The sequence below is a fragment of the Monomorium pharaonis genome, chromosome 3, assembly GCF_013373865.1.
Source record: "Monomorium pharaonis isolate MP-MQ-018 chromosome 3, ASM1337386v2, whole genome shotgun sequence".
NCBI classification, from domain to species: domain Eukaryota; kingdom Metazoa; phylum Arthropoda; class Insecta; order Hymenoptera; family Formicidae; genus Monomorium; species Monomorium pharaonis.
The window spans coordinates 504,386-530,518 of record NC_050469.1 but is presented as its reverse complement, the minus strand read 5'-3'; the positions used below and the strand labels follow the sequence as shown (position 1 = coordinate 530,518).

General features: G+C 29.5%; 1 protein-coding gene across 1 annotated transcript in view; it reads right to left on the bottom strand.

The window, feature by feature from the left end:
- Positions 1–10,919: 10,919 nt before the first annotated feature.
- LOC105833103 (cytochrome P450 4c3) overlaps positions 10,920–26,133 on the bottom strand; it is a 41,333-nt gene continuing 26,119 nt past the window's right edge. Inside the window, exons 3-8 of the mRNA XM_036284342.1 lie at positions 13,872–14,054; positions 13,194–13,263; positions 12,953–13,079; positions 12,116–12,352; positions 11,653–11,815; positions 10,920–11,296 (exon numbers count right to left, since the gene is read on the bottom strand). Of these exons, the coding sequence (XP_036140235.1) occupies positions 10,956–11,296; positions 11,653–11,815; positions 12,116–12,352; positions 12,953–13,079; positions 13,194–13,263; positions 13,872–14,054 (1,121 nt within the window). The 3' untranslated portion in view covers positions 10,920–10,955. The remainder of the gene's footprint in view (positions 11,297–11,652; positions 11,816–12,115; positions 12,353–12,952; positions 13,080–13,193; positions 13,264–13,871; positions 14,055–26,133) is intronic.

Genomic DNA, 26,133 nt, shown 5'->3' with positions numbered 1-26,133 from the left:
TGTGCTCGTAGATTTGGGATTTTACTTGCTTTTCGTCCTCTCTTGTCGATCGATATCGGAGCGCGCGGTCTAACCTACGAGTCGCGTGTCGATTGGTGTCGGTGTCACTTCTTCAACACGCGTCACGCGATCCATCGGCATACTGCGCTCCGCCGGCTCCGCAGTCCGCGGACGACGCGAACGCGGATTATCAGCAATGTAACAAAATGCGATGCACTGCGCGCTAAGGTTACGTGCGTATACCACGTGCATATGTAATGCCATGGACGCCGTGATACTTCTTGATGCTTTGAGCTTCGAGCTTCGACACGCTTCGATGTATCAAGGTTTGACTGTCGAGCTGCGCCCATTTTTGGCGCGCTTGAAAACGTATTGCATGCTCAGATATTTGGTACACTCCGAAATTGTCGTACATTGTATTGTTGTATTTTTTCCAGAAATGCTTGTAAGATTTTTAATTCGATAGCACGTATATCGTCGAAGCTCCTGTTTTCTCGATGCAGTCATATTGAATAATTAAACATTAGCAACGAGAGATAAGAAATTGTATTATTTTTTTTCTATATTTTAATTTCTTAAAACAATAATTAGAATAAGACCGTGGAGTGTATAGCACGTACAATTAAATAAAATTGAAGAGATCGAGAGAAACAGTTTAGCACTTTTATATATGTATATAAGTGTTCAAATAATATATTTCTTATTATGTGATTTTTTTACATATAATATACATATTGCAATTTTCAACATTGAACCAGAATAGTGTAATATTACCATCGACAATATGAATTGAAAGATTGTTTTAAAAATTGGATATGTATTTTTGAAAATATATTGGAAGATTTCTCTCTTGAAATTTCTTAGATATTTTAGTAAAAATGTTGAAAAATATTATACTGAGATAAATATGCGAAAGCTAAAAGTCGTGAAATTGTTTATTGTTTAACCACAAGAAGTTATATATGCAATACCATGCATCGCTGGATAGACATGGGAGTTCCGTATTTCTTGTATAACAACAAGATAAAATAAAAACGCTGCATTAGAAGGACGCCGATTAATTTTCACTTTCGACAAGAGTATTTCTTGTTATAAGAGGATTTTTATTCCATAAAAAGATCCATTTCTTGATTGGATTCCAGAAAAAAAAATTTTTTTAATTTTAAAGTAAATTAAATAGTAAAGTTTTATTTATTGAATGTTATCATTGAACGTTTTCATCGAATTTTAATCAATTATAAACATTTTTGATAAAAATATTTGTAAAAAATGTAAATTTATTTCAAATTTAATTCAAATTCAATTCAATTAATTATTAAAATTATTCTGGAGTGTAAAACAAATGAGAAAATTTTTAGTGAAATTTTAATTAAAATTTTTATACTATCGAGAAACCTAAAGTAACCATATTAATGATTCCTTTAACTTATACTATGGAACACAAATAGTAGTGTATACAAATAATCTTGTATATAAATAAGAAGATTACATGTCTGTAGTTACGTAACTTTTTCTTTCTGATATCATTCAGAATGGCTTGAAAAATTTTTACTGATGATCTCATCAGTCAATTTTTGTTACTGATATTTATAATAACTATTAGTAATGTATGGAAAGTACAGATTTTTAGCGATAAACATTATATCTAACTGAATATCGATAAATGTATACAAAATAGTGTTATAATATTCAATTTTTATTTTGAATTTTTTAAATATTTTAGCATACTATATATATTTGTACTTTTAATAATCTTTCGTTTTAGAATTTCTAACGAGACCGTTTATAAACAAACACAGTTTTATGCTTGTTTCTTTTAATGTGATTTAAAATTTAAATCGACTTTAAGTTTTAACCAATATTTTGTGTTCCATTATTTTTTAAATGAAAGTTTATCTTTATTTATTTATCTTGCTTGTTTAATACACAACATGTACATACATACAAAATACGCAATTAATACTCACATACATATATTTGCTCTTATAGAAAAATACTATTTGATTTGCGAAAAAACTATTAGAAGTTATTCAGAAGACTCAAATATAATATTGCACATTATTAGTATTAATAGTTTTTTTTTGCAAGACCAATAATTTTTTTATAAAGATATTTTTATTAAACATTAATGAAGAAATTGAATTTTACATTGAATACTATATTTTTATTTGATAATATACCTTATTTTAGATTTTTATAATATTAATAATATATTCTATGAGAAATAAAAAAAAATATAAACATTGATCTCAAAATGCTTTATTAAAAAGTCATATAAAAAAAATATGCAAGAAGTAATTTTATCTAAATTTGCATTTTAAAGTATTATCCATTCATGTCAGTACAAGCTTGACACAGATACAATATTAAATTTATTCTAAGAATTTTTTAACGATTTTGTTTAAGGGAGTTCAGCTGCTAAATCGAAATGAACAGATTTTCAGGAAACTTTGTAGGAAAGTTCAAATTAGTGATATAAAGTGACTGTCAAAATTTCAGTAAGCTGAACTAGCTAGTTATCTAGATATTAAATATTTTATTTACATGAGTTTTTATAGGAATCTATAAATATTCATGATTTTTTGGTTTTTATTGCCGTATTAAACACAGAAGTAATGAACAGATGTTAGTGAAACTTTACAATTATACATCTTAAATATTCAGAAAAGTATTGTTAAATTTTTAAAACAATGCACTTGCTCGTTGGAGTGAAATAATTGAGAAGATAAAAAAAGTTTACAATAATCGAAGCAGTACAGCACGTAAGTGTGGTAAATGTATGCTAAAGTGATATAACATGAATTTCAAATTGTTGTATTTAGTTATCTAAGGTTGATATAATAGTGAAAAAAATATTTATTCTCAATTTAAAAAAAAATAATTTCAGTAATGAAGGTAGTACATTATAGACAAATCTTTTCTCATATTCACTATTATTAACTTTAGATCATATACAGCAAAATGGTTATTTGTTGCGTATTTCTTTTTACTTGAGCCCTTGTGCCACTTTTTTGCCGGGCCTGAGCAGAGAAACTCCCTTAATCTCAATTGTGTCGATAATTTTTTGTTTAGTTTATCTCTTTATATGACTTATGTTTGATAAACTTGATGTTTTATTATTCAGATAAAAATATAACATTGTAAGCTATGATAATCTTGTGGAGGCTAAAAGAAACATATTTTTATTATCTCGTCTAATTGTAACGATTATGGCAGAAAATGTGCGTCTCTTTTCTGCAGTTACACACTCCGGATGTAAATTCGATCAGAAATATCGGATTTAATTTTCTTGGAAACAATGGCAAACCATTGAGAGTATATCTTGTCCATTGAGAATCCCTCTAAATAATTGTTTAGAATTGGCGTTTAAGGATGTATCGGACTGAAGTTCGAAATGGTACAAAGTTGTTAAAAATTTGTGAAATTGTTCTTTTAGTTTTCCTAATGTACTGCAAAAAATTGAAAACGCATCCACTAAACGATTGATGAGTTATAACTATTTTAATTTTCACTGATTTTACATAGTATCCTTTTCTATCTTATGGAAAAAGACGATCTTGACGGATGACAGCTAAAAAAATATCGAAAAAATAGTACCAATGTTTTGAATTTTTTTACATTTAGTATATGAAGAGATGAAAATATCTGCCAAGTTTCAATTGTCTTCACTACATCGTTTTAAAGAAATAAAATATAACTTGAGATAATTGTGCATTTTTACTGTCAAAAGTTTAAACTCATAAGTGAAAAAAATCGCAAATACGTGAAAAATACCTTTGTAAGAGTAAAAATAAGACTCCAACTATCGTTCAAGTTTCTTACATCTAAATTTACCATGCGTTAGACGTAGATATTTAAATATTTTAAATTTTATGCACTTTTGTCTAAGATTGTATGTCCAATACAACCTTAAGATATTTCTATTACGTAAGGTCGGATTTCACAAGTATCTAAGAGGAACCTATATAAATTTTACTTTTTTGTTTTTTACACAGTATAAACCTGCCGAAAACATTAGTTGGCATCTGTCGTCACAAAGATTATCATGCATTATTATAAGAGTCGAAATATAGTATTGAAATAAAAATTTTCATATCTAACTATTTAGATTTTAGATAAATTTTTTGAATCGAAGTGATCGTAAAGTGTTCTTGGGAAAATTTACTTTAAATACAGTTAAAGTTTTTAAAAGTAACTTTACAAATCTAAGAGTTTACTGAAGTCATTTTTAGGTAACCTAAACCTAAACTGTAATAGGTTAATCTAAAGTAATTTAAGCCTTAATTTCCCAAGGGATCTTTGTTTTTTAAATCTACTTAAAACTGTTTAAAGCATATATCGAAAAGTCTTCATTGAAAAATTGTAGGCACATAAGTTAAAAAAATACGAGCTTAAAGATTTACAAGATACTGCGTCTCATATGCGTAAATGTTTAATAATTAAATTAATTTAATTTTTTGCACAAAAATAATCTGCAATCTACTTAAAAAAAAAACTAGTACTTAGAACAATTTTACAATAAAAATTGGAATTTATTTCAAAATTGATTTCTTTTATTTGGCGATTATTTTAAACTATTATAAGTTTCATATATCTGTCTAAATTATGAAACACATATACCACAGAAATAAGTTGGGGATGTTCATCATCAATGTTCTTTGATAAGATAAAGAAGAAGATGAATTCGAGGAGAACCGATACCTTGGCCTGTGGGATCATTAAATCTTATATGATTAGACTTTTATTTGTAAGGAATAATAAAAAATGAAGTTTATCAGACACAAGTCATATCAAGAGATAAACTAATACAAAGAATCATTATATTAATTTAACGCAACTATAGAGATAAATAAAATTTTTAAGATAATAAATTCAATGTTACATTGATGTCAAATTAATTTGTATTGATGTAGACAAATGGCACTTTGAAATACAAATTTAGGTAAAATTGCTTTTCATATTTCGCGTTTCATATTTTTATTATAAATGTTTAATAAGGCATTTTGGGATATAAGTTTATATAATATTTTTTTCCTTCTTTCTATTTCAGAATCATACATAAACATTTGTATGAGAAAACTTGAATCATTCTATATATTAATATTTTTTAAAATAAATTACGAAAACATAGAGCTAAAAACATATAATAGTGCACTAATATATTTTTTACATTGCAACACTTTTACTTGGTAAAAATTTTTTAATATAAAAACATATGAATGTATATAAAATATATCTATACATGTTTATAATTTCTTTTTTTTTGTAAAATTTCTGTTTCTGAAGAAATGAGAAAAAATTGGTTATGTATAACCATATATATTTTGATTTATGGAATATATGCGTTTTATGAACAATTTTTTTCTTTTTTTTATACTTATTTTTTTTGTAAAAGAAACAATGCAAAAATTATCTTTTTAAGCAGTTTTTGCTTTTTAATATGACTATTATTTTTTTATACTAAACAAAAATTTTACAAAAGAGATTAAACTATAGTATAAATTAAATAAATAAATACAATAAACGCAAGTAAGAAAAACAAATGTTATGTATGGATATGACACATTCTCGCATATATAGGTTGTAAATTATGTTTCTTAATTACATGAAAAATAATACGTAATAATATTTTAGTTACTTTTTATTTAGAGGAGAAAAGGCGGTGAACTGGATGCGGGATTTTGGAATTCAAGATATTTCATATATTTTGTATAAAATTTTCGGGATAATCGTCTAAATTACTTCTTTACATACTGTTTAGACATTATAATATGACCACAGTGCGATTTTGTAATTCGTTAAGAGGTGTCGGTATCGTTATACTGTCGTTGCGCAGCTTTTTTATCTGCGTAATAATTGTATATTAACGATATCTCTTAACGAGTCACAGAATCGCACTACTGGTGGCTTTGTGAACTTGGCACCCGACTTGAAGCAATTTTTTTTCTTATTTTTTTTCGGAAGATTTTGAATGTAGTTGAATGTAGTAACATATATTTTGTTTATAGTAGCATAGAAAAAAAATATCGGAATTTAAAAAACCATTATTTCTCGACTTTGAAATAAATCAATTTTAACGACTGTTTCTTATAGAAAATCGTTTGTAGTGGATTGTAGTACAATTATTTCCGTTTGTAGTTGAACTATTCGCGCGGTATAATTATTTAAACAAATTATAGATAGTAAATTTTTTAATTTTAAAGATAGCTCAAATCCGCTTGCGAGACACGATTCAGAATTGTTGGTAGTTTGTCTGTAGTGATTTTGCTTTCGTTTGTAGTTGAATCGTTCGCCCGATATAATTAAATAAACAAATGCTTTATAAATGGTAAGTGTTAATTTTTAAGATATCTTAAATCTCCGTTTGTGGGGATCGATTCAGAATTGTTTATGGTTGTTTGTAGTGATTTTGCTTCCGTTTGTAGTTGAAGCACGCGGATTTAAGATATTTTAAAAATTAACAATTACCACTTATAAGGCATTTGTTTATTTAATTATACCGCGCAAACAGTTCAACTACAAACAAAAACAAAATCACTACAAACAACTACAAACGATTCTGAATCGATCCCTCCAAGCGGATTTAAGATATCTTAAAAATTAACAATTACCACTTATAAGACATTTGTTTATTTAATTATACCGGGCAAACAGTTCAGCTATAAACGGAAATAATCGTACTACAATCCACTACAAACGATTTTCTATAAGAAACAGTCATTAAAATTGATTTATTTCAAAGTCGGGGGATGACGTTTTTTTAAATTCCGATTTTTTTTTCTACGCTACTACAAACAAAATAAATGTTACTACATTTAACTATATACGAAAATCTTTCGAAAAAAATTAAGAAAAAAAATTGCTTCAAGTTGGATGCCAAGTTCACAAAGCCACTACTAGTCATTAATATTTATTGTGTTCTCATAAAAGTTGTATTTTAATATTGCGGGTAGCCGAAAGTTTTATAGGTGTGTATAATTCTTTACGTCATTTTGAGAAATATGTCGAGTATTAATCTTTTAATTTTAATATAACTTGTAGGACTTAAATATAGCTTTTAAATAACGTAATTGAATTTAACGTTTGACATAATGTGTAAATACATTTTCTTAGCTTTATTTTTAAACTGTGCGCCGACAGGATTCGTCAGACTTAAGACACAGTAACTAATCTAAATGATTGATAGAACTTTATGACAATAAACTTTTACAGGCAAGAATTGTGTTATACATATAAATATTTTTTGAGTTATTTAAATAAAATGAAATGGTGGTTTATAATCCTTTTCTCTCGTTTACTTTTTTATTTATACCCTTTTTATTTTATTAGAATATTAATATTAAAATAATATAAGGATATTATGATACGACAAATCCCATTCTATCTGTAAGAAAAAGTACATTTTAATATAATTTTGCATTATATTATTATTGGAAGTCATTTCACATTACTCGGATATGAGATGCAAGATGACGAAGTTGTCCTTAAAAAATCTAAATTTATTTAAATTTTAATTTATCTCTCAGTTGTCAATTTTCATAGATGACGATTAAAACATCTGAAAAGAAACAATATTTTTACATTTTTATAAAAATTAAAGAAAATTGACATATCTTATGGCTATCATCTTATTCTTCTATTTATGTTTTCTCTATAATAGTTTTATAAGAGATTGAAGAGAGAGAGAGAGAGAGAGAGAGAGAGAGAGAGAGAGAGAGAGAGAGAGAGAGAGAGAGAGAGAGAGAGAGAGAGGAGGGGAGGGGGAAGAGAATAATAGTAACCCATTTCGGGAATTTGTATTTTATTTACAATATACGTGTGTATGTGTATGTTATTTATATTTATAATAATTTTATTGATAAATTTATTAATAATAATTTACGAATAATGAATGAAGATTGAGATGATATACTATATATAAGAAAAAGATTGGAAATTCCTATTACGCACGTTTCTTAAGGATGCGTTGCGTAAGGATAACAAACTGAACGAAGAATTATGAAACTACATATTTAGTGATATAAAATGTTGTATTGTATTAGATCTATTATTTTTTTACTATGATCCTCCTCCTTAGTCCTTAGTCTTTTATCAGAAGTGTAGTGATCCCTCAGCGTATTTCTGTGGTGTATGCTTTCTACAATTTATGCAAATACGGAACCTATATATATTATGCCAATTTCATGCTTAAATTAAAGAAGTTCTCTCATGGCAAGTTACTCTCGTGATTTGTCATTGCCTTCTTAGAGCAAATTGCATAAAAATCGTATGATTCTGATTAGCTGTTAGATCTTGTGTAGCAAATATATAATACATTGCGCCACGATTGCTACCTATTATCACTAATTTAAAAGCTAAACCTAGTAAAGTAAATACGATAAATATTATAATAGATTATACAAAATTTGTAAAAAAAAAACTGGTTACGGCAATCAAATGTTCATTGAGAAGTCAGATTGTACATTTATAATACTTTATTGTATTTGTTAACGTGTTTAATAATATATATTATTAATAGTATAATATATTATAGTAATATATTTTAATAATTAACATATTTTTATCATCAACAGACATATGAAGAATGAAGAAACTGATTCAAAAATTACTAGTTGTGAAGAAAAAGAAGTGTAACAACGGAGAGAGTAATAAGAACTGAAAATAATGAATAACAACGCTTAAAATAATTAAATTATTAAAAAAAAAAGTGTTACACATATCGTATAATACATATTCGTTTATATCACTTTTCTGTAAAATTATAAAACGTTAAGAGAACATTTTTTAACTCTCTTTTAAATTATTATATAACAAATATTTTTCAAATAATAAATAAACATTTTTTTAAATATTAAAAAACTTATTTAATTATTAAAATAAACGTTTTTAAGACATTAAAAAAAAATTTTTTTAAATAAAACGTTAAAATTTTTTAATGAATAAAAAAGGATTTAATCCATTAAATGGTTTTAAACTTGCATATACATATATCGATAAAACCATATTTTTAAAAACATTTATAATAATATTGTTCTGCTGATTAGGTATATATGTCAGTTAAAAAAATATAAAAAATAATAAATTAAATCCTTTTTTATTTATTAAAAAAATGTTAATGTTTAAAGAAATATTTTTTAATGTTTACATGCAAGTTTCTTTGTGCGATATTTTGCATTCTTCTTTGAGTCATCTTCAAAATAATATTTTATTAAATATTACAAAATTCTTGTGCATATTTTTTTAGTAATATACAGATTTTAGTAATATTTTTTTAACAGTTTTTAATTGAATACTGAACAATTCACTTTATTGAAAGAATATTTTTTTTTAAAAATAAACATCAATTTTAAATTGTTATTTAATAGTTAAATATCTTTTTAGTTTGCCTACTAAGGTTCCAAGAAATTAAAAGTGTATGTACCACGTTATATAATATTATCCAACCAAAATTTTAATATCCTCAGAATTTAACACAAAACATAGATATCGTGAATTTTATAATCTCATTTCTAGTCCTTAACCGTCTTCTTTCTTCTATATTAATTTTACAAATTATATAACGTGGTACATACACTTTTAATTTCTTGGAACCTTAGTAGGCAAACTAAAAAGGTATTTAACTATTAAATGACAATTTAAAATTGATGTTTATTTTTTAAAAAGAATATTCTTTCAATAAAGTGAATTGTTCAGTATTCAATTAAAATTAATATTTTTTATAGAATAGAAGAATAAAATTAACTTAAAATATTATTACTTCTTTACATTATTATTCATTATTATTTTGAAAGAGTTTAATTGCTTTTAAAATTTTCTATTGCATATTAAATGCGTTACGAGGAACGTAAAATAAAAGGGCATAGCGGAATAAGCAGGTGAAATCTGCCCCCGCACTAATCGAGCTCAAATTGGTATCATTAGTTGGCATTCTTGAGATATAAATTAAAATTGGTTATTTTTTTCTTTTTTTCTTAATAGTAAAGTAGATTTAGTCTCCAATTAAAATTAATATTTTTTAGTCAAATAAAAGAGTAAAATTAGCTCAATAAAATTTATATTTATTTTCTTTCGAATAGTATCGATCAATGTCAAGATAAATTGAGAAAAGGCATAGCGGAATAAGCAAGTGAAATCTGCCCCTGCACTAATCAAGCTCAAATTGATATCATTAGTTGGCACCTTTGAGATGTAAAACTTCCCCAAATATTAGCTACAAAATTGCATTTTTGGGGGAGTTATGGAGGGGGAAAGAAAAATAAAGAAAATGGTTTTTTTCGAAAATGGTTGGACCGATTTTAATGAAAAAAATATATGTTGTAAACATTGTTTAGACAAGTTTAATAAAATTGTCTTAAACTTGTCTAAACGATGTTTACAACACATATTTTTTTATTAAAATCGGTCCAACCATTTTTGAAAAAAACCATTTTCTTTATTTTTCTTTCCCCCTCCATAACTCCCCCAAAAATGCAATTTTATAGCTAATATTTGGGAAAGTTTTACATCTCAAAGGTGCCAACTAATGATATTAATTTGAGCTTGATTAGTGCAGGAGCAGATTTCACTTGCTTATTTCGCTATGTCTTTTCTCAATTTATCTTGACATTGATCGATACTATTCAAAAGAAAATAAATATAAATTTTATTGAGCTAATTTTACTCTTTTATTTGACTAAAAAATATTAATTTTAATTGGAGACTAAATCTACTTTACTATTAAGAAAAAAAGAAAAAAATAACCAATTTTAATTTTGAATCCAATGATAATAGATTCACTGTATAAGAATTTTTTGTATAATAAAATATTATTTTGAAGATGATTTGAAGAAAAATTGAATTATTGCGACAAAAAAACTTACATAGTAAATAGTCAAAATATAAACTTACGTTTATTGGTGTCGTCAAAAAATACAAATGTGTTTTATTGTTGTAGTTAAAAAATAAAAGATTGCGTTTTATTGTTCACGTGGTTTTAGTTTGAGACGAAGTCCGTTCGCATTGACCAACACTAATTCGGATATAAAGCGCAATTGCTTCTCCTCATCGAGAGCTTCCACACGGAAGGCTTTTAGTACAGATAAGACGGCTACTTTAATCACTAACGTGGCAAACTTCCAGCCGATACAATTGCGCGACCCAGCGCTAAAGGGGATGAAAGCGTAGGGGGGTAACTTATGGCCATCAGGCAAGAATCGTTCCGGACGATATACATGCGGTTCGGGAAAGTAACGGGGATCACGATGTAGCAAATAGGAGTTGATGAGAACTGTTGAGCCCGGTGGAATTTGATTACCCACTAAAAATTAATAAAAATGTTTCATATAAATAGGAATTTCATTATGTGATTATTGATTATTATACAATAACATATTACTTAATATTCTTAAAGTTTGTTATTCGATAGTAAAATAATAAATTCGGTGAAACAGTACACTACTAATATTGATCAATGATATATTACAATATCGGTTATTCGAGAGACAGTACTATTAAGTATTAAGTCAAATTTCGCACTGAATATATTTTTTTAGAACATAATTAAAATAATTTTGCGTAAAAGATTACAAAGTATACTTGATGTTTTTTAAACATTTCTAAAGTCTTTTTTTAGTTACAGAATAACATAAGTAAAGATATATGTGAGGTACTTACTTATTTCAATTGGCTTATAAATTTGCCTTGCAATAAGCGGGGCCACTGGATACAGTCTCCATTGCTCTTTAATACAGGCTTCCAACCATGTTAATTTTTGTATATTCTCTAATGTGATCTCATCCGTACCTAACACATTGTTGTATTCATTCAAAATTTTTTCCTAAAGAGAAAATAAAAGTTAAATTAAGATATGTTAAAAATATAGAAAATAAACATATCTAATTAGATCTTGTGGATATTCATAATTAATTTTTTGTGCAACTTTTTATTTTAATTTTTTGTAAATTTATTGTGTATAAATAATTATATTATATAAAGTAATTATTATTAATTATAAATAATAACTATAAGTATATAATTAATTTTATAATTTAAGAAGAAAGAACACATTTAAAGTGCGCAAAAAACAAAAATATAATTTTTTTATTGTTAAAAATTATATGAAAATAAAAGGATATACTTGGTATTCAGGATGTCGTCCTAGCGCATAAAGTGTCCAAGATATGCTAGTAGCCATCGTGTCGTGTCCAGCGTACATAAAAGTATTTACTTCTTCACGAATGTCCTCATCCGAAAGAACAGTACCATTATGCGACATTTCCAACATTAAATCCAACAAAGCCCGCTTTTTTTTCGTTGAATTATTAAAGTTATCATCACATTTGAGTTTCCACTCAGCTTTTCTTTCTACGATTACCTGCAGATTAAAAAGGATCTAAATATTTTTCATATTTTACAGATAAAGAGTAAATTAACCGAGAGTAAAGTTAATCTACGTTGGTCCAAGCCAAAATAAGATTTCCTCGTGACTTTAAAAGCAAATGCATGTTTATTTCTTATCTCAAAAAAGATAAGCGATGGAAAATGACTATGACATTGTTCGACGATGTAACGTCATTGTAAACTATAATTTGACAGATATTTTATACATTTTTTCAGAGTCTCTTACTTTAAAATAAAGAAAATAGCGTCCGACAAAACAAAACTATAAATATAGTTTGAAGGCAGTAAAAAGAAAGATACAGTCTGAGAGTTAAAATAACTCTAATAAAAATTGGCTGATTTAGTACTGTATTAATTACTTACAAGGAATATTAAAAGCACTGCTAAAGCTTTTAAGACTTATTATAACTAATTAACGATATTAAAATTGTGGAAAGAAACTTAAGAGTCGCCAGTTATGAAACAAAAAGTAGCAGCTAGCATACAGTCGTCCAACTGACAAAGAGATTTTATTCAACAAACCAAGAAACACAACGTTTCTCAATGTCTAATAAGGAAATAAAAGAATTATTACCTTATTCACAAATTGCTGTATAATTTGATTTGCGTGGTCGTGCTCTCGTCCCGCTTTAGTCAACTTGAAGATTGTATCTGATGATATCCAGACATTTGTGAAGCGCATCTGCACGATAGATGCTATCCTGAAAATTAGAAACGGGTTTCTTTTTTAAATCAAATTCCGTACATGTATATTATGCAGAATTACAAATGTATCAAAAACACAAATAATAGTAAATTTGGAATTGCGAACTTACTTGTCTACAGCCTTAACATATTCGTTCTTAGTATTTCTTTGCGCATTAAGTTTGTAACCCATCGCAGTATCTGCAATAATATTCGTAAAATTAAATTTATTATTAATACTTAATTTATCAATTTATTTGTTAAAATTATCTTTCGATAAAAAATTGCATAATTTATGATATAATATTTTAACAACACGCACACACACACACTCGCGCGCACAATTGATATGCTTACCTGGTAAATAAATTTATCAAGAAGTTGGAACAACCGGCCCATAGACATTTACATATTCTATGTATAAGCTATATGGAATGGAGCATTGTGCGGAAATTTCACCGCTTGTTTACGATGTTTACGGTTTAAAACAGTTTGTTGTACGTAAAAAATAAATATAATTATTTTTGTAGATAATTACATGAACTTTCTTTCTTGTAACCACCTCAATTGACCTCCGAGCCATAGAAAACGAGATTTTTGCAAAAAAAAAAAAAACCGGATTTTTGTGACCTTTGACCTTAAATAATTTTTTAAGCCTGGCCGCTATCATTCTCTCTTTTCAATATGTTGTTTAAAACAACAAAACAAAGCGATTAAAAAAAGAAAATTGTTGCCACCATTTTTTTTGCACTGAAGGCATTTTTTGGATTAAAATGACTGGACTATTAGTACAAGACGCTTGAACTCACCGCAAATAATGTCAAGGGTGGCACGTTTCGCATAAGGAACCATATCAAACCATTTGCCCACTTCCTTTTCGAGGCAGGAAATTAGAATGCTCGTCTCTTCTTTCACGGTTTTCAGATATGCGTCAAGGAGATTGCTGTGGAAAGTCGGTGTCAGCAACTTCCTGCGAAAATGCCATTTCTCACCTGAAAGAGAGAACACACTTAATTTTTATTACTGCGATTATAAATGCTATTGCTGTGTGCCGCTGTCGTGATCAAAGAATTTATTTTTTACATTATTAAAAAAAGGTATGTAATTAAATTACTCTTTTTCTTAAATAGTATAAAATTTTAGATCTATTATTATTCAAAACTTCTCAAAAATTACAACAACGCACTAACAACAGTGCATTTAATACTCAAAGTCAACAATTAATTATTTTAATGTTAGCAGTAGACTACTGTCAGCAATAGATCTGTCAATACACCCCTTACAGAAATTTTTGATACCGTTAGTAAAATTCTCTAATAAAGTTCAAATAATATTTTTTATTGATATTCTAAAATTCAGAACAAGAAATTAAAAGTTTCGCGATAATGCGCAAAAGAGAGACAAGCTAAAGATATTATTTCTGGGTCAGCAAATAAAGAATGTGATACGAAAATTTCATAACAAACAAATGTGGATGCGATAAATGAAGTCTGGATGGGATGTTTCAAAATTTTACTTTACTTATCGCATTTGCGACATATATTATGATACTCTCGCACTTGTCAAATAAAAATAAAAACAATTTGCGGATTCAAAGAAGACTAACATTTCAATACTGAGATTACTTAATGTTGTACAACAAATTATGTTGTACATCAAATAATATATCTGCATGGATTTTTGAAACATTACTGTTACTTTGGATATTACATAAACAGTCCAAAGTTCTCTTTGTAATTTGCACTGCACTCACGTGCTCAACAGTTTTTGCGTTTGCGTGTATATCCAAGGCAAGACAGCAATTAGAGATAATATCCCGTTTTTTTCTCTTTTTGTGAGTTTACACAGCAAAGTTAGGCAATCTTTGCTGGATTGATTTGCGAATCATCTTTTCAATTTTAATTGCATATTTTATTTTAAAAGCAACGTATTATTAAGGGGAAATAGACAATTTGTAGGTAAAAAGAATATAATTTTTTTATTTTTACAGATTATTATAGTATAATTATTTCAAAATAGAATGTTGTTGGTTTTAAACGATTCCTAAAATTGAAAAGTTAGAGCTGAAAATTTTAAGTAGCGAAGAAATCAACTTTGCAGGTAGAGGCACAGTAAACAACTAGTTACGAGTGATTATTAATACAGCAGGGCACTTTAAAAAAGTTGTAGTTTCAAACTACAAAATTTTAACCGCTGAAATAAGAACGACAAATATTCATTCTAATTATTTGTTTTAAAGGGATATAAAATTGTACTTTAAGCAATAATATATTTAGGAATTATCATAATTTTTAATTTTTAATTTAGAAATATTTATTAATGTTAAACAGTAATATTATTAGAAAAAATATTTCATAATGTATAATTCTTTTATCAATTTGAATTTTTTTCTTCTAATATGCGTAAAATAAAAAAACTTGCTTTATTTAAAATAACTTTAGTCTCTCCTATAATGAGAAAATGCGTGTAAAATATTTTAATATCATAAATATGCAAAACATTGGTCGATAAATATATTTATTGTTCTTATATATTTAATAAATTGTAATTGTAAATAATTTATTGGTTTCATTTCTAGAGCATGTAAATAATTTATTGGTTTCATGTGTTTTCGTATAATATGTATAATAGAGCAGCTTACTTATGATAACAGTGAACTAAATATTTTTTATAAAAATTAAAAACGTTTATTTTATTTTAGAAGTAACGCATTACCGTTACCATTACTTTTAATAAAAATTAACTCGTTACATTATTCATTACTAATTTTAAAAAATAATGTGTTATTTTTTTCATTACTTTTTAACAAAATTTGGGTGATTTTAATTGCAATATGGTCCATACGGATTTGTTATAAGTTTATACAACAACAATAAAATTTATCATCGTAAAAATATTACAACGTTACCATTGTCATTAAAGACAGAAGAAAGTATAGTTCTCATTATTAAAAAAAAACTACAGAAACAAGTATAATTTTCATTATAGAAAAAACAACAGTAACGATAACCGTTGTAAGTAATACGTCACTTCCTAATTATGTTTATAATATTATCTTTTTAATCGTTAATATTGTTTTTATGTTTTCTTCCGAAAAATTGATAGCATCTAAGTATTGACTGCATGCCTGTGTGAAGTTAGCACCGCATCTTTCAAAATTGTAAGTTTTATCAAGAGTACTATTTGCACCCCAAAGAGTACTAGAGTTCCTGATAGGTATTAGCAAGAGTACCGCCGAAATACTTAGAGAAATTGCAATTTGAAAATATGAGGTGCTAACTTCCCGTGGCACCGCAACATGAAAAATATATTGTTTTAAAGATCCTATCTTAAAGTACTCGAAAAGTACTACAGTTCCTGATACATTTTAACAATAGTACCAACCGCCAAATATTTTTAAAAAATTATTGAAATTTGGAGATGGCACCGCAAAATGAAAAAAATATTGTTTTAATAATCCCATCTTAAAGTACTCAAAAAGTACTAGAGTTCCTGATACATTTTAACAATAGTACCAACCGCCAAATGTTTTAAAAAAATTATTGAAATTTAGGGATGGCACCGCAAAATTAAAAAATCATTCTTTTAATGATCCTATCTTAAAGTACTCGAAAAGTACTAGAGTTCCTGATACATTTTAATAATAGTACCAACTAATAAATACTGAAAAAACGAATTTTTTAAGATTACAGCCTATCTTTCATAAAAGTGGCCGTAACTCCTTTGCCTTTAATTTCACAGCTTTGTGCCTTAATAACTTTCGAAAGTACTCGCTGGGGTGCCAAAAGTACTCCAATCAAAACCCGGAAATTGTAAAAAAATTTTTACCTCTCTGGAGGACTGACTGTATCTAAAAGTGGCCGTAACTCCTTTGCCTTTAATTTCACAGCTTTGTGCCTTAATAACTTTCGAAAGTACTCGCTGGGGTGCCAAAAGTACTCCAATCAAAACCCGGAAATTGTAAAAAAATTTTTACCTCTCTGGAGGACTGACTGTATCTAAAAGTGGCCGTAACTCCTTTGCCTTTAATTTCACAGCTTTGTGCCTTAATAACTTTCGAAAGTACTCGCTGGGGTGCCAAAAGTACTCCAATCAAAACCCGGAAATTGTAAAAAAATTTTTACCTCTCTGGAGGACTGACTGTATCTAAAAGTGACCGTAACTCCTTTGCGTCAAGTTTCTCAGCTTTGTGCCTTAATAACTTTCGAAAGTACTCGCTGGGGTGCCAAAAGTACTCCAATCAAAACCCGGAAATTGTAAAAAAATTTTTACCTCTCTGGAGGACTGACTGTATCTAAAAGTGACCGTAACTCCTTTGCGTCAAGTTTCTCAGCTTTGTGCCTTAATAACTTTTGAAAGTACTCGCTGGGGTGCCAAAAGTACTCCAATCAAAACCCGGAAATTGTAAAAAAATTTTTACCTCTCTGGAGGACTGACTGTATCTAAAAGTGACCGTAACTCCTTTGCGTCAAGTTTCTCAGCTTTGTGCCTTAATAACTTTCGAAAGTACTCGCTGGGGTGCCAAAAGTACTCCAATCAAAACCCGGAAATTGTAAAAAAATTTTTACCTCTCTGGAGGACTGACTGTATCTAAAAGTGACCGTAACTCTTTTGCGTCAAGTTTCTCAGCTTTGTGCCTTAATAACTTTCGAAAGTACTCGCTGGGGTGCCAAAAGTACTCCAATCAAAACCCGGAAATTGTAAAAAAATTTTTACCTCTCTGGAGGACTGACTGTATCTAAAAGTGGCCGTAACTCCTTTGCCTTTAATTTCACAGCTTTGTGCCTTAATAACTTTCGAAAGTACTCGCTGGGGTGCCAAAAGTACTCCAATCAAAACCCGGAAATTGTAAAAAAATTTTTACCTCTCTGGAGGACTGACTGTATCTAAAAGTGACCGTAACTCCTTTGCGTCAAGTTTCTCAGCTTTGTGCCTTAATAACTTTCGAAAGTACTCGCTGGGGTGCCAAAAGTACTCCAATCAAAACCCGGAAATTGTAAAAAAATTTTTACCTCTCTGGAGGACTGACTGTATCTAAAAGTGACCGTAACTCCTTTGCGTCAAGTTTCTCAGCTTTGTGCCTTAATAACTTTCGAAAGTACTCGCTGGGGTGCCAAAAGTACTCCAATCAAAACCCGGAAATTGTAAAAAAATTTTTACCTCTCTGGAGGTCTGACTGTATCTAAAAGTGACCGTAACTCCTTTGCGTCAAGTTTCACAGCTTTGTGCCTTAATAACTTTCGAAAGTACTCGCTGGGGTGCCAAAAGTACTCCAGTTAAAACCACGGAATTGCGAAAAAATTGTATCTCTTTCGAAGACTTAACATAATTAAAAGTGACCGTAACTTTTTTGCTTTTGATTTTATAGCTTTGTACCTCAACCTTTAAAAGGCCGGCAAATTGTACGTTATATATCAATCTATTTTTTCCAAAAACTTGTATTTATGTGTATATTATATATATATATATATATATATATATATATATATATATCACAGTATGTTTTATACAAAGTTCTTGTCGAGACTTGAGCCATTATAATAGCTTTGTGACTCACAAAGATAAAAAAATTTTTTTTTAATTTTGAAAACTAGGTGTTTGTATAGATTTTTAAGGTCTCTGATTATGATTATAAAGTCAGGTTTAAACATTTTTATAATTGGTATATTGTATATATAAACTAAAACCTTAGCAGTAATTAACTTTCCTTTAGCGTTACCCAGAGCTAACGACGGGGACGTAGAAAGTTCTTGTAGCTCCTTTTCTTTGTTTTTTGGGGTTTTTTGGGGTTTTTATTTTTTTTTTGGTTAAAAAAATTTTTTTTAATTGTTATATCTTAGTAAAAGTACGTAACTAATATGGAAAATATACGAAATATGAACATACAAAACTTACAGCTAGAAAGAATATTTATTTTTTAAACTTTTTTATATTTTAAATTGATGTATCTCAATATAAATAAATAGTAAATATAAAAAATGTAATAAATGTGTAATAGAATATATATGCGTAACTTAAATGTTTTACACTAGCAATATTATATTTTAGGCAAACGTGTTTATACATCTCTAGGTAGAATATTAATTTACTTTAAAAATTGTGTCTTAATACAAGTACGTAACTAACATGAAAAATATATAAAATACATATAATATTATAAGTAGTTAATGAACTAAACATGGAAGTAGAAATAAACATAAAAATAACATAAAAGTAATATAGAAATAATATACGAAATAGCAATTGCATTGAACTTAAATTTTTTCATTAACAATACTATGTTTGACATATAGTATTATATGCGGACTAATTTCTCGCGTAGGATTTGCAGCTACACGTTTTTTTTTCAAGTCATCATACTCATACCAATGTGCTCCTGTGTACGCAAAAGCAATATAGTGTCCATTATTTTTATTGGTACCTTTTACATAATGTACTATACCTGCTAAAATGTAATTTATGTTATTTAATGTAACGACTTTTGCTATGGAATTTAAGTCGTGTTTAATTTCTGATTTGTTATTAATATACGTATAGTCCGTAAATACTGACGTATCTATTAATATGTGTTTACCATATGTGACACAACATTCTGTCTGGCTGTTACACGTACGACATTTGAATTTAATATTTTTCATATCATCAATAGCATGTTGCATCTGCTGTAGTCCTTGTTGTAAAAGAATGTCCACGTTAACATTGCATATTATTGTTTGTCGCAATTCCGTAGCTCCGCAAGAACAAGAGTTTCTATACACATAACTGGGTTCGTTTTTAAAAAGATGTTCTGAGAGATGTGCAACATTACAGTTGGCATTTAATCGTCTAATGCCTCGTGTAAAGACTGTAATTGCTTTCTCAAAAAGTGGCAAATCTTGTAAAATGGAAGCTCGTTCAATGTAGTGCAAAGTAAGTATCTTTCCATTTTCTAAAATAGAACGTGCTAATTGAAAAATTTTGTCCGAAGATGGCTCAATCGCATTTCGATATTCTATGTTTGCTGCAATTCCATTAGTGATGATCTGTAGAAGCGAATCAAAGGCACAAGTCTCTTGTAATGTTAGCGATTGTTCTCGTTTGATATGTAATGGCTTACATTTACTTCCATTAATCATTAATGGTAGGTTGACCGATTTCATATTTTTTAAAAAATCCCATTCTGGACATTTGTCTAGATAGGTCGGTTTATATTGTTTCTTTGGCTTTGCTTTAGATAACTCTTGAGAACATTTTATCATATCATCACATTTATTTATGTCATTGGTAGGATTCACCAGACCATGCCAGTTTTCGCAAGTATTCCATAAACAATCCTCTTCATTTGTGTTTGATATATCAGACACATCAGACACATCATTAAACTTTCCTGTTACATTTTTATCTATGTTATGATCACTTTTCGTTGATATATCTATACAGTCCTCTTCATTTATGTTTGATACAACAGACACATCTGATACCTCTAATGCATTTATCTTTTCTGTAGAATCTTTATCATCTATATTATATTGGATATTATTATTTTTCATTGATATATCTGTGGAATCAATAGATTTATCTGACAATGACTCAATATTTTTGGTATGCATGCTTTCTGTATGTTTATATAACTGCAATGTTATATTATTTGTCGCAGAATCTTTTTCATTAGAAATTAAGATAATTTTTGCATCAAGATAATCAAGGTGTTGAAAGACAAATTTATCAATTCTCATTGGCAGTTGATTTTTAAACCCTCTATTTTTTAAATCGCCAAATTCTGCTTCAACAGAGGAGGAGGTGGCGATTTCGCTGGATCTTTCAAAATAGGGTCGCATTATACTTGTCCAAATTGGTAAATATGGCAATAAACGTGCCCTGACTTGTTTAGCAAATTCTGGGTTGTAGCAGGCATTTATAACATTGCCACATGTTGCACTTTCTGCAATTTTTTTTGCAGAATTTAAAATAAAATTGCTCCATTCTATCCAGTCTGTAGGATCAGAATTTATTTCTTCATTGAGAAGATCATTGGTTAAAAAGTCGTCCTCTGAAGTTTCGTCGTTACTATTATTTAAAATTGTTTCTATTTTATTACTATTGACATTATCCTTTATTATACCATTTAAGTATTGCATTCGTAAATCAGATAACAATTGTTTTCCATCTAATGAACATCCTATTGTTTTACTCAATGCAACACATAATAATGATTCAATTAAGTATTGCAATTCTTTGAAACAATTTATTTTGCAGGCTTGACCAATACAACGAAGAAAAAAACTGCGCACTAATATTTTATCATTACCTTTTAAGCATTTCCACTTGGTTATCATACGAATCAAATGACTGATATCTAATCTAACATAGCAAGTTGGTATTGCACTCACATTTCCTGAAACCACAATAGTATAACATTTTTGTAAATAGTCTCGAAAATCAGTACATTTTGCAAAAACGTTTGACACCGCAATTAAAATAGCCCACCCGAAATCGCTTACCACTGTACGTGGGATAGGAACGCCTTTGGCAATAATAGTACGTAAAAAAAAAGCAATCATTAAACTTCTATGATCAGCTGAGATCATTTGAAATATCGGTATACTGCCCTCTTTACTAACAAATACGCATTGGTATAAAAAGATAGGTGGATCTTGTGACGATTCACGTTTAATTATACCACCTGTAGCATCAATGGTCAAAAAAGCTTCAGGGTCCCTTTTATATCTCGAAACATACAATAACTGTTGTTCGGGGGTCCAATACATACAAAAGAAGGGTAACATACCGATACTGATAATACAATCTGTGTATTTACTACATTTGGCATTACTTAATAAATTTAAAATAGGGTTACTAAATTCCAAGCCATATTGTTTTAATAATCTTTGTTCTTTTGCTTTACGTAAAACTGCAGATGAAGGAAGTATTGGAGGATCTTTATCTCCAAATTGTTTCAAACGTTTCGCTTCCTCTCGTCTAAAAGTTATAGCATCTTTTCGTTCCTTAATTAGCATATCGGTAATTATTGCACGTCTTTTACCTTTTAAGTGTCTTTTTTTCTTACCAATGTGTTTTTTAAGACAAATATTTTTTAATTTGGATTTTATAATTACATCTGTATTTTCAGGTGGTATGTTGAGTAATGTGCATTTTATAGTCGCACCACATTCTACACAATTACCATAAAAAAATACATAACATTGCGCTTCATTATTTAAATGGACATTATGTTTCTTAAATTTAAAAACGCATTCAATTTTTTGTTGCTGCCACAGCCTTTCCGCTATAACATCAGTCCAACCGGACTGCAGTACCCAATAAACACGTTTGTTATAAATTTTTTTTATTGGTTTTATTGTTTGCCATTTTTCTGCAGATACAATAATATCAAATATTTTTGAACGTAATGTTTCAGGTGAAGATTTAGACGTGTTTATGGAATCATTTGAAGTACTTAATTCTACGTTAGAACAATTATTTGACTTAATATTAAAATGTCGTTCCAATATACTTTTATATCCATTCCGATCACTTTTTACAATAAGATAAACATGTTTGGCTGAAATGTAGGAACCACGTTTCTGCATTTCCTCCGAAATGTTTGCGTATACAGAAGCAGAGGGTGGATATGGCTTGCCATCATCATTCAAAGTACGATATTCATGCTGCAATAAAATTTTTAAAAGAATATCTTTATTATACATTGTTTCCAGCAAAACAAATCTTAAGTGAAAAAAAAAACTAATCAAATACGCTTCAATGCGTTAAGGCACACGATGAAATTCTTCTGTGCTTTCTCCGCTTAAGATAAATAAATTCGCATATGATTATCTCTATCGCAAAACGCTCTATGATCAAGGACGCTCGCACAGTCGTTCTTGGTCGTCTTACTCTGCGCTAGCACGAAGCTTCAGCTCAGAGGTGGGGATCTTCTCCGTTCTCCCTCTCACAGCTCTGGGGAGTCAGGCCTCAGGCCGATCCCCACCATATTCCTTCCATCGCCGCTAGCGGGCTGTTCCGCGCATGTGGCTATTTCTTCTCCACTCTTTTGGTTTGTTCGCGTCGTCATGCCCGACATGCTCCTACTCACTCCAACGCACTCTATAGGTTGGCGTCATCGGAATCAACGTATTGGAGTGCGTTTGGATGAATAAGAGCATGTCGGGACATGTAACGCGAACAGATCCTTTAGCTGCTGAATCTGTGGTTAGTGGAGAGCAAGACGAGCAAAAACGGCTGTGAAACCGTGATCACAGAACGTTCTTTAATATAGATAATCATACGTAAATTCATTTAGTATTATTTTTCGATCAACTATTCAATATAATACGGCTAATTTAGATTTCAAATAAATTGACGGATTAAGATTGACTGAGATTGTGTTAACATAAAAAATATTTTTTCTGTAATCAGGTTCAAGAATCCTGTTTATTTAACGTACTGAAATTCAGAAAAAATTAAAAATTTATTTTTATTTCTTTATTATTATACTATTATATGCGCGCAAAAAAACTATTTTCTTTTGTGCTAAAATTTAAAAATTAAGCTGTATAGAAACAATTTAAAAATTATTTTGTTGGACTATCAAAATAATTATGAAAAGTTTTGAAGCAATCATGCATGGTGAACAATATACTGCAAAAAGTTTTGACATTTTAGTAACTAGTTTGAGTGACAAACATAATCATTTTGATAAAATTATTAGTTTAATAAAATTATTATTAAATTAATAATAATTTTAGTTTAACTAAATTTTTAGTTAATTATTAGTTATATTTCAAGTTATTTTTTTCATGTACTAAATTTTTAGATAATTAGTTAAATTTTAAGTTGTTTTGTTTATGTATCACACAAAGTAACTATGAAAAGGACAGTAGATTTATTTTTTAATTTGACTATGTAAAGTTCAATGTTAATTCGTTTTTATTAAATTTATTTTATGAAATAAAAAATGTCGGCGTTTTAATTTTAAGGTATAAAGCTATAAAATTAAAAGCAAAAAAGTGACGATCACTTTTAATTATATTAAGTAGTCGAAAGAGATACAATTTTTTCACAATTTCCGGGTTTTGATTGGAGTACTTTTGACACCCCAGCGAGTACTTTCGAAAGTTATTAAGGCACAAAGCTGAGAAACTTGACGCAAAGGAGTTACGGTCACTTTTAGATACAGTCAGTCCTCCAGAGAGGTAAAAATTTTTTTACAATTTCCGGGTTTTGATTGGAGTACTTTTGGCACCCCAGCGAGTACTTTCGAAAGTTATTAAGGCACAAAGCTGAGAAACTTGACGCAAAGGAGTTACGGTCACTTTTAGATACAGTCAGTCCTCCAGAGAGGTAAAAATTTTTTTACAATTTCCGGGTTTTGATTGGAGTACTTTTGGCACCCCAGCGAGTACTTTCGAAAGTTATTAAGGCACAAAGCTGAGAAACTTGACGCAAAGGAGTTACGGTCACTTTTAGATACAGTCAGTCCTCCAGAGAGGTAAAAATTTTTTTACAATTTCCGGGTTTTGATTGGAGTACTTTTGGCACCCCAGCGAGTACTTTCGAAAGTTATTAAGGCACAAAGCTGAGAAACTTGACGCAAAGGAGTTACGGTCACTTTTAGATACAGTCAGTCCTCCAGAGAGGTAAAAATTTTTTTACAATTTCCGGGTTTTGATTGGAGTACTTTTGGCACCCCAGCGAGTACTTTCGAAAGTTATTAAGGCACAAAGCTGAGAAACTTGACGCAAAGGAGTTACGGTCACTTTTAGATACAGTCAGTCCTCCAGAGAGGTAAAAATTTTTTTACAATTTCCGGGTTTTGATTGGAGTACTTTTGGCACCCCAGCGAGTACTTTCGAAAGTTATTAAGGCACAAAGCTGAGAAACTTGACGCAAAGGAGTTACGGTCACTTTTAGATACAGTCAGTCCTCCAGAGAGGTAAAAATTTTTTTACAATTTCCGGGTTTTGATTGGAGTACTTTTGGCACCCCAGCGAGTACTTTCAAAAGTTATTAAGGCACAAAGCTGAGAAACTTGACGCAAAGGAGTTACGGTCACTTTTAGATACAGTCAGTCCTCCAGAGAGGTAAAAATTTTTTTACAATTTCCGGGTTTTGATTGGAGTACTTTTGGCACCCCAGCGAGTACTTTTGAAAGTTATTAAGGCACAAAGCTGAGAAACTTGACGCAAAGGAGTTACGGTCACTTTTAGATACAGTCAGTCCTCCAGAGAGGTAAAAATTTTTTTACAATTTCCGGGTTTTGATTGGAGTACTTTTGGCACCCCAGCGAGTACTTTCGAAAGTTATTAAGGCACAAAGCTGAGAAACTTGACGCAAAGGAGTTACGGTCACTTTTAGATACAGTCAGTCCTCCAGAGAGGTAAAAATTTTTTTACAATTTCCGGGTTTTGATTGGAGTACTTTTGGCACCCCAGCGAGTACTTTTGAAAGTTATTAAGGCACAAAGCTGAGAAACTTGACGCAAAGGAGTTACGGTCACTTTTAGATACAGTCAGTCCTCCAGAGAGGTAAAAATTTTTTTACAATTTCCGGGTTTTGATTGGAGTACTTTTGGCACCCCAGCGAGTACTTTCGAAAGTTATTAAGGCACAAAGCTGAGAAACTTGACGCAAAGGAGTTACGGTCACTTTTAGATACAGTCAGTCCTCCAGAGAGGTAAAAATTTTTTTACAATTTCCGGGTTTTGATTGGAGTACTTTTGGCACCCCAGCGAGTACTTTCGAAAGTTATTAAGGCACAAAGCTGAGAAACTTGACGCAAAGGAGTTACGGTCACTTTTAGATACAGTCAGTCCTCCAGAGAGGTAAAAATTTTTTTACAATTTCCGGGTTTTGATTGGAGTACTTTTGGCACCCCAGCGAGTACTTTCGAAAGTTATTAAGGCACAAAGCTGAGAAACTTGACGCAAAGGAGTTACGGTCACTTTTAGATACAGTCAGTCCTCCAGAGAGGTAAAAATTTTTTTACAATTTCCGGGTTTTGATTGGAGTACTTTTGGCACCCCAGCGAGTACTTTCGAAAGTTATTAAGGCACAAAGCTGAGAAACTTGACGCAAAGGAGTTACGGTCACTTTT